At 45.1% G+C, this 10,040-nt stretch overlaps 1 protein-coding gene across 1 annotated transcript; it reads left to right on the forward strand.

Moving 5' to 3' along the window:
• The first annotated feature begins 5,857 nt into the window (after positions 1 to 5,857).
• TUBB2B (tubulin beta 2B class IIb) lies at positions 5,858 to 9,476 on the forward strand. The gene is made up of 4 exons (XM_020976671.2): positions 5,858 to 6,101; positions 7,007 to 7,115; positions 7,558 to 7,668; positions 8,178 to 9,476. The coding sequence occupies exons 1-4, from the start codon at positions 6,045 to 6,047 to the stop codon at positions 9,236 to 9,238; spliced, it is 1,338 nt and encodes a 445-aa protein (XP_020832330.1). The 5' UTR covers positions 5,858 to 6,044; the 3' UTR covers positions 9,239 to 9,476.
• Positions 9,477 to 10,040: the final 564 nt, after the last annotated feature.

A 10,040-nucleotide genomic window follows, 5' to 3' on the forward strand; every position in this document is an offset into this window, starting at 1 on the left:
TGGAATTTTCTTTTCCCCCTTGAGCCTTTTGTTGTTACCTGAGACAGCTGGGTCTCCATAGTGCTTCCAGGCTGTGGAAGAAGTGCTCTCGTCTCTCACAATGCCTGCCTGGTTTGATTAAAGAGCATCATTGGCAGCTCAGAGGGGGAACTTTCCCATTTCTCTCTAGCCTGGAGGACAGTAGACTTGAGAGTGGAGGAGAGTGGTGGTGGGAGCTGACACACTTGGGGGGGTGGGGTAGAGAACGGATATAAATAGGTTGAGCCACAAAGCACCGAGAGGCAGAAATTTCTGTATCAAAGGCAGAATCTTTTTTTTTGTTCTTTTTCCCCTCCCCCCAACCCCAGTGACTAAAAGGCTGCATAGGATTGAAGAACAATCCCCCACCAATCCTTAGGGTAGCTGACTAGCTTACAAAAATGTTGGGCTCGGTGTCTTTCCGATGTTCTCAACTGGAGAGAATTGTGAAGAAGAAAATGGAAATACTGTTGGATTTGGAGCCTCCCTCTCTTCTTTTTTCTATGAAGCCTGATTGATTGGCTGTGTGTCAGTTACCTAGGTAACGTATGTAGATAGAGGCTGAGGCACTGTAGTAAGACTATTCATGAGAGTTGTGTGCTGGGTTTTAAGTGGTAGATGTATGCTGGGGGGGGGAAGGAATCAAACTAGACAATGTATAAATTTGAATATATTAAAAGTATAGTTTGCATTAAGTCCACTTGGTAGATATGAGATAAACTTGAGAGTCTAATGCTTGACAATTTGCCAATAGATATAATCAATGTGTAAATTATGTGAATCAAAAGCAACTTAGTATGGGACAGCTTAACTCCATTAGTAATTAATTGTGTGTGGATATGAATGTTGCATTTTCCTGTCCGGTAGCACTTTTTTCAGAAAAATCTTCATGGGACCAAAATTTTAAAACTGTAAATTACCAGGCATTATGATCACTCACATTTTAAAATAATAAAGCACCTTCCTTCATTGCCACAGTCCTGGAAAGTAAGTTAAGGCAGTACTTATTATCCACATTTAGATGAGAAAATGAGGTTCTGATTTGGCCAATGTTGCAGAACCAACAGATGGTAGTACCAATTCCAAAGCCAGGTTTTTTGATTCTGAGTCTGGGGATGTCAGATCAAACCATACCCAAGCACATACACATGTGTACAAAGGCCTAGGCCACAAACATTGCATGAACAAGCACATGCACACAAGCATGGGAAGACACACATACATACACATGGTATGCCTACATACATAGTAGATATACATAAAAACCACCTCCATTTTACCATTCCATAAGCACCACAAGTAAATTGGAAGAAGCATTTAATTTCATAGTAGAAGAGCTGAGTTCTAATCCTAGAACAGCCATCTGCATCTTTCTGGCCTTTCTCCACAACATCCCCCCAAGCAGTCTTGCAGCCTTGTGCATACCCTCCCTAACCTGCCCTCTTCAGTTCCAGTCCAAGGCTTTACTTCCTGCCCCCATTTCCCTATATGTGTTGCCTCTTTCATAAGTATGTGAGCTTTTGTGAGCAGGGGCTGTCTTTGCTTTTGTAGTTGTATCCCCAGAACATAACAGTATTCGGCACAAATTAACTATTTGATAAATAAACAAATAGATAAATTTTCCAGGGTAGCCAGGTGGCAAATGGATAGAGTGTTGGGCCTGGAGTCAAGAAGACCTGAGTTCAAATTCAGCCTCAGAAACTTACTATTAATGTGACCCTGGGTGTTTCACTTGATCCTATTTGCCTCAGTTTCCTCATCTGTAAAATGAGCTGGGAGAAGGAAATAGCAAAACATTCCAGTATCTTTGCCAAGAAAACCCTAAATGGGATCAGGCTGACTGAACAACTTTTCGTTTATACATACCTCTTAAGATGAAAGAGTTGGACTCAATCTCCCTTTCAGGTCTGAAATTCTGTTATCCTATGTGTTATTATGAATTGGGTTTCAGTAAGCACACTAGTTGGAGTAAAAATGTCTTCTAAAAGAATCAATTTTTAAATCCACATACTTCAAAATGTCCTACATGCCAGATAAACTGAGCTTGTCTCCTTATCTCATTCCCTCCCCCCCAAAGAATTTCAGATTGACTCAACTGAAATTCATTTTACTATATGAGTGTCCTAAACATCATTTTTGCTAGAATAGATCAACACACTAAAAAACTATTACAAGACCTTCTTGGACTTCAGAGGAAAGAAGCATTTTGAAGATAAAACACCCATGCTGGAAAAAGAAAAAAAGGTCAACAAGTGGTGAGCCAACAATTTCAAAATTTTCTTTAAAGTGTGCTTATATCAGCAGCCAACCTCACATTTCAATTCAACTGCTTGCAGAAATCACAAGAGGCAAATCACAGAACCAAGTGAGAAGAAAGCTGGGTGGGGTTTCATTAACATGTGCCCTAATGCCCAATTAACATTGTCTTTGGGAAGACAATGCTAGAAATAACACAAAATAAAGATACGTGGGAAAGTTGTGAAAATTATACTTATTTGATGGTCATACTTAAAATTTATTTTCCATGCCTACCCCTCCCCCCACCAAAAAAAAAGTCTAAGCTACATCCACCCAAATAATCCTGAACATGCATTACCACGGGTGAAATTGGTGGTCCATCAGGCTCTGAAATCAGAGCTGAAAAACGAAACCGTTAATTGAGGTGAAGCTATGTCAGCTGGCTCATTTTACAAGGCGAGGCAGAGTGATCACTGCAGAAAGAAAGCTGTGTCCCGTCTCTTCTCGGGTTTTCTGAACCACTCGCCAGTAAAGAGACTACCACTGCACTGGGTGACAGCCACTGGCTTCTAGAAATCCATTGTTTCCTCAATTCCCCCAGCTTGTCTTCGATTACCCCGCCCCGCCCTCCTGCATCTGGGCTGGAGATACCTCAGTTTTATTTCAGTCCAACAAGCACCTATTATACCCCTTGCCCTATATAGATGTTTCTGGGTGCAAGCAGTTTTGAAAAGGCTGCAGTTTGGGACTGTCTGTTCCTCAGTGCTCGCCAGATCCTGCCTCTCCTCCCCTGAAGTGCTGCTGAGGATGTACTCTGTTACCCGTCTGGGAATCTGCAACAGGGTGGCTGATAGAATCAGCTGAAGAGCTAGGTGTCTGGGTTAGAAGGGTATGTGTTATGTTCTCTCTTCCTCACTCCTCCTTCACTCTGCACTTTGGAATTCAACTGAAACCCATAACAATTGATTCTCCTCATCCCCTCTTTCTCTTGCTGGAAGGGAGATGAAGACAGCCTAGGCCTACGGGAAAAGTGTCTCACTCAACAGCCGTTGGCTTTACTCCGCCGCTGCAGGAGTCGCGGTCATTCTGGCCTCTGCCTGGAATATGAAAAGGGAACTTGTTTCCTAGTAAAAAAACGCGCCACGGGAGGCAGTTACGGAATGACTAGAGTATTTCAGGTCTGCTACAGAAATGCCTGCAACACACACACACACACACAGACACACACACACACACACACACACACACACACACACACAGAGTTCTAAGCATGGTTCTGGGCTGTGAGTGAAGGCACCCGAAGTAGCAATAGGTCTTTGGAGGAGGCAAGGGAGAGAAGGATTTGAGGAGAGGGTAAGGTGTAGAGGACCAAGTACCCCTCCTCAACTTTCACCTCATCCGCTCCCCACCCGCAATCCATCCCACCCACCTGCACGTCAGGCAGAGCACGGCTATGGTAAACGGTACTAAGATTTCTATTTCTAGTTTCCAGTTTCTGGGTCTGTAAACGTCCAGAAAGGCAATCAATTCCTTTTTTTCTCCTCTCTGCGTCTCTCTGTCTTTGTCTCTGTTTCAGTCTCTGTCTCTCCCTTCCCCCCACCCCCAACTAGCTAACAAAAGGATCTGCAGCTGCTTCAAATACTTCAAATGCGCAGTGCACATCCCAAAAGGGAGGGTCTCTGCGCGCGCATGCTTGTGGCTGTGATATTGGCCTTTGCGTATGTGTGTGTAAATGCTTCTATGCGGTGGATTTGACTCCGCGCCCAAGGCTGCAGGGGGATGAGTCTCCCAGAATCAGCTCAGGCAAGGAAAAAAGCTGGCACTGCTGCCCGGTTTTCTCGCCGCTTCTCAAATAAATCCGAGTGCTGCAAACTGGAGGCTTGAACAAGCTTTTAAAAACTTATGGGAGATAAAGCCACAGTCCTCAGTCCTTTGTTTCACTGTCAAAGCCTATTGTCCCTTCCCCCTTGGGACCCCACCCTTTTTTCTTTTCCTTTCCAACTACCTACGACCACTCCCCACTCCAAACTCAACCTCAAGTCAAAAGAAGGAAATAAAAACAGAACACAATAAAACCCAGCGAAGCAGCAATTTAGAATTGAAAATATTTTTCTTATGCCAAATCTATTTTACAGAAATGAACCCGTCTCTAATCCGGAATCAGGCTGTGCTTCCCTATTCTGGCGATAAGAATACGAGAAGGTGGGGGTGGGGGTGAGAGTGAGTGTGTGTGTGTGTGTGTGTGTGTGAGATACACCCTCTACACTGAGCCACGCAAGTCTCTGTTTTAGCTCTGTTGGGGATAGAGGGAAGGTGGGAAGAAAAAAAAAATTACGGTGCAAAGGTCACGAGTCTGTCTGCTCAGAGAAGGATAAGCTCTTTGAATAAGGAGGAAGAGGTATGGTGCGGACGAGCTCTTCCCAGACTCTTTCTTTCCTTCCCAGCAGTACTGTGTGCCCCTTTTTAGAAGACAGAGAAGAGGTTAATATGGGGAGAAGAGGTTAATATGGGGTGGTGGTAACCTGCTGGTCTGTTTCTGCAACAGATGTGCAATGGTCCCACTCTTCCCACTTTCACTCCCGGATCACTGGGGTAGGGATGATGGGATGGGGAACGGAACAGGTTCACCCTTTCGTCTGGCTCCTCCCAAACTGCCTTCTGTCCAGAAACAGAACCTAGTACTATAGGATTTGGGGGAACAGCACTGAGGGCAGGAGTTCAGAACTCAGAGTGGGAACTCGACGGAGAGAGCTGGAAGAGCGTAGCATCATAGAAGGAATCCTGTATTTGGAGCCAAAAGGCCTGGATTCGAATCCCAATTCTGATATTTCCTGCCTATGTAACCTTGGAAAATCACTTGCCTCTCTGGGCCTTGTGAATAAAAGGAAGGACTTCTCAGGTATCAGCTCTAAATCCATGTTCTTATGATGCCGGGACGATTCCGCTGGGGGTGGGGTGTTGGAGAATTGAACTTAGATTCAAGGTCCAACGGTGCTTACTAATTTTGTGACCTTTGGCAAATCACATCATCTCCCCGCAATTTACTCGTTGGCAAAACCCAAAATAATACTTGCTCCACCTACCTCACAAGGCTGTAATGAAAGCGCTAGGTAAATGTGAATTGTAATTTCCATGCTCTCTAGTTCCCGTCCTATACACCCAACCAGCCTTTTCAACCCTTCCACCTGTTCCGTTTCCGTTGCTTTCCTAGTCACCGGGCTTCTCCCGCAATTCCCTCCTTGCCACACCCTCCTGCCCTCCTAGGCTCTTCTGCCAGCTCTACCAACTTCCTCTCCTATGCCACACTATCCTTTTTTCTCCTCCTCAACCCGAACCCTAGACCATGCCCACGCCCCAACCCTCCTCTCTCCCCCCTCCCCACCCTTTTAGCCTAGCCGGGTGTTCCACTTGGATAGGCTCTCCCAGGCCTAATGGGTCCATAGTCCCACCCCTCCACTGTCCAAGCATTACGTCATCGTCGGGGGGGCAGGAGTTTGTGCTAGAAAGGGACTGGGGGAGGTATAGGGCTGGGTGGGGGAAGGGAGGGTGAGGGGCTCAGGGGTGGAGCCTGGTGCCAACTGCCCCACCCTTCCTATAAAAGGCTGTGTAAGGGGGCTTACGCGATTTTAGAGTGTAAGTGTACGGGAGGAATCGCAGTGTGTTCCAAGAGAAATTAAGAGGGGGGGTGGGTGTGTGAGAGAGAGAGAGAGAAGGAGAGAAAGGAAGCGAGGGACAAAGAAAGAAGGAAAGAAAAAGAAGGTAGAGATCCACTTTGCAAGCCAGGCATCATGCGTGAGATCGTGCACATTCAGGCTGGTCAGTGTGGCAACCAGATAGGAGCCAAGGTGAGTGCTGGGCGGCGGAGGTGAGCGATACTTGTCCTAGGGTCTGGTGGGAATCGTGGGTAGTTCCTGGGGATGCGGCGGCTTCTCTTGCACCTATCCCCAGGGGACTTCCCGGAGTCTTTGTACCAGTCTCTTTGTAACTGAGAGAGGCGTGACCCACGCCTATCTGCCAGAAGGCTGAGCTCTTTGAGAATTTTGGAGTCTTTTTTTCCCTTCCTTTTTTGTAATTGGTTGGTTGTTTTTTTTTTTTTGGTCTCCCTCTTCTTACTACTACTCTTTTTTTTTTTAATCTTGTCCTTGTGGGTGAGGATGCGCTATAGCGTGTGTGTGTGTGTGTGTGTGTGTGTGTGTGTGTGTGTGTGTAAAGGTCTTTACTCGATTGAGCCCACAAAGCTGCAGAGTTGGGCGGATGGGAGCCGTCGCTACTGATGTGTTGAGAATCCACAATTACCCTCCGCCTTCTTTTCTTTATTCCCTGATTCCCACAGTGGAGATTGATCCCCAAGTTCTCCATTACCTTGCCACTCCCACTCCAACCTCCTGGCCTCTCACAAAGCTGTCTGCGCTAGAAGACTAATGTGAGCTTTTGGTTTGGGGGCGGGGGGAAGGAAAGAAGGGCAATATAAAAAAAAAGTCACTGGAATCCCTCTCTGGTGGTCCTGCTGCAGCCGCAGCTGCCTTCTTCTCTCTTCTCCCCTCCCCACTTGCCCGAGGGCTAATTCTGCTGGTTCTGAGCCGCTATTTCTGCGGAAAACGCCCAGCTCTAACTCTCAGTTCTGAGAGAAATCTCATTTCTCTGAGACCTGGTCCAGGCTACCTGAAGTGGGCGGATGAGGAGGGGGAGGGATGTTAATAGGTTGGTCTCTTGATGGTCTTAACGTTGCTAATTGTAAGTTCTGTCACAGTTTTGGGAGGTCATCAGTGATGAACATGGGATTGATCCCACAGGCAGTTACCATGGAGACAGTGATTTGCAGCTGGAGAGAATCAATGTTTACTACAATGAAGCCACTGGTAATTGCTTTTTGTCTGCCCTTTCCAACCTTCTTTCTTCCCAGATATCACCTTCCCGTTTTTCATAGATTTGTCAGTGATATGAAGGCTGAGATTTTGGGGGCATTTTCTTTGTATCTTCACTCCTGATACAGTGCCTGACACATTGTAGGCACTCAATACATACTTGTTGAATTAAATGGTTGGGACTGACCATAGCATCTCACCAGCATGAGCGATATCACCTGCTTGTTCCATCTGGCAGAACACCACACCCTCAGCAATAATCCACCAGATTTTCTGGACTGCTTGCAGTTTTAAAGGACCAAATTGAGATACTACCCTTTTATTCCTTTGTCTGAGAACAGCAGTTTTTGTGATTGTGTTGATTTAGTCTTCTTCCCCTTGAGATCCCTGCAATGATGCACAGTCTAATCCTGCCTTTTGTTCTTCCCACCTACAGGTAACAAATATGTTCCCCGAGCAATCTTGGTGGATTTGGAACCTGGCACAATGGACTCAGTCAGGTCTGGACCATTTGGCCAGATCTTCAGGCCAGATAACTTTGTTTTTGGTATGTGATGACTTCATAGATCATATTTTATATTAGTATTACAGGGTGGAAGGTTAGGACTCTCAATGAGTAAGAATTGCCAGTATTTCATAATTTAAAAAACCTGTTCTTAGTGTGGACCTGGAAAAAAAATGCCATGCCTAGTCTCTAGCTATAATTTATATATATGAAATAGCCATATCCAGAGCATTAATGTCTGACTTTTTAAAAATAATCGTCAGAAATAACCCAATTCATCAGTGACTCACAGGTCTACATAACTGGCTTAGGACAATGGTGTCAAACTGAAATAAAAATGGGGCCTCATCACATAATGACTTAGAAAACCACATATTATGTTCTATTGTATTTTTCTTTCTTTTGTTGAATATTTCCCAATTACATTTTAATCTGGGCTAACATAATGTTACGAGCCTCTGGGGGATATTTGACACCTCTGGCTTAGGGTATGAAGATGTATATTTTAATCACCAGAAATTGATACAGTCTCTTTCTCCTTCTCCTTCCAGGCCAGAGTGGTGCAGGAAATAACTGGGCCAAAGGCCACTACACAGAGGGAGCAGAATTAGTAGATTCTGTCCTGGATGTAGTGAGGAAGGAGTCAGAAAGCTGTGACTGTCTCCAGGGCTTCCAGCTGACCCATTCCCTGGGAGGTGGCACTGGGTCTGGAATGGGAACCCTGCTCATCAGCAAGATCAGGGAAGAGTACCCAGACAGAATCATGAATACCTTCAGTGTGATGCCCTCCCCCAAGGTGTCAGACACTGTAGTTGAGCCCTACAATGCCACCCTATCTGTCCATCAGTTGGTGGAGAACACAGATGAGACCTACTGCATCGACAATGAAGCTCTCTATGACATTTGCTTCAGAACCCTGAAGCTGACCACACCCACTTATGGAGACCTCAACCACTTGGTCTCTGCCACCATGAGTGGAGTCACCACCTGTCTGCGGTTTCCAGGTCAGCTGAATGCTGATCTCCGCAAACTGGCAGTGAACATGGTACCATTCCCCCGCCTGCACTTCTTCATGCCAGGCTTTGCCCCTCTGACCAGCCGTGGTAGCCAGCAGTACCGGGCTCTGACGGTGCCTGAACTCACCCAGCAGATGTTTGATTCTAAAAACATGATGGCCGCCTGTGACCCCCGCCACGGCCGCTACCTGACTGTGGCCGCCATCTTCAGGGGCCGCATGTCCATGAAAGAGGTGGATGAGCAGATGCTCAATGTGCAGAACAAAAACAGCAGCTACTTTGTGGAGTGGATCCCCAACAATGTGAAGACAGCCGTGTGTGACATCCCACCGCGTGGCCTCAAGATGTCTGCCACCTTCATTGGCAATAGCACGGCCATTCAGGAGCTGTTCAAGCGCATCTCAGAGCAGTTCACGGCCATGTTCCGTCGTAAGGCTTTCTTGCACTGGTACACGGGTGAAGGCATGGATGAGATGGAGTTCACTGAAGCAGAGAGCAACATGAATGACCTGGTGTCTGAATATCAGCAGTACCAAGATGCCACTGCTGATGAACAAGGGGAATTTGAGGAGGAGGAAGGGGAGGATGAGGCTTAATTCAGAACTTGAGGGTTTAGGAAAAGCTTTAGTCAAGAATGCAAGTCTTTTGGGGGGATGGTATCTTCATGATTGTACTGAAGAAGCATGGTCTCTTTAAATGTGTACTTTGATGCTCTCCACTGTTGCCTGTCACCATTTTTTTTGTAACTTTGATTACATTAATGTAACAATTGTGATACTTCTGAAATATTGTTTTAAATGGCTAAAAAACCCACATAAACATTTGTGACTTTAATGGTGTCCTTCTTTATTTCTCTGCACCCTACCAAAAATATGTATATGTTGTACTAGCACTTAAATATACTTTTAATAATAATAAATCAATGTCCATTGATTTTTAAAGACAAATTTTTCCTTAAGGAGACAGAGTAAATAAAGTTCAAATGAACCTGCTATTCCAGAATAGTAAAACTGGATCCTGAATTCTAGAATGATCCTTCATAAACTAACAGTTTAACTTTATTATTAGGTCCCTTTGAACTAAGCTATTAGCCATATTTCCAAATGGAGGTCCCCCTGGGTTACTCTTTTTCACTAAAATTATTTTTTATTAAAAACATTCATTTCCACATAAGCAATTTACTTTGGTGAGATCCTCCCAATGCAAGGCTTCTCTCTTTGCAATCTAATTTACATGACCTGCTTAATAAACCATTTGTTTGGAGACAGTACAAAAGCAAACTTCAGTCCAAGGTAAAGGCTCACAAATTCTTTATTACTAGATGCTTAATAAATCTGTAAACTCTAACTCAGCCTGGGAAACAGTGCTTATGCTCTTTGTTAGTGATACGTACTTATA

The sequence above is a fragment of the Phascolarctos cinereus genome, unplaced genomic scaffold, assembly GCF_003287225.1.
Source record: "Phascolarctos cinereus isolate Bilbo 61053 unplaced genomic scaffold, phaCin_HiC Scaffold_4;HRSCAF=312, whole genome shotgun sequence".
NCBI classification, from domain to species: Eukaryota; Metazoa; Chordata; class Mammalia; order Diprotodontia; family Phascolarctidae; genus Phascolarctos; species Phascolarctos cinereus.

Excerpts from the sequence above, each read along its gene's own strand:
- TUBB2B (XM_020976671.2), top strand. The coding sequence starts at position 6,045 with ATGCGTGAGATCGTGCACATTCAGGCTGGTCAGTGTGGCAACCAGATA. Across the intron at positions 6,102-7,006 it reads GCAACCAGATAGGAGCCAAG|TTTTGGGAGGTCATCAGTGA; the intron begins GTGAGTGCTGGG and ends GTTCTGTCACAG. Across the intron at positions 7,116-7,557 it reads TTACTACAATGAAGCCACTG|GTAACAAATATGTTCCCCGA; the intron begins GTAATTGCTTTT and ends TCCCACCTACAG.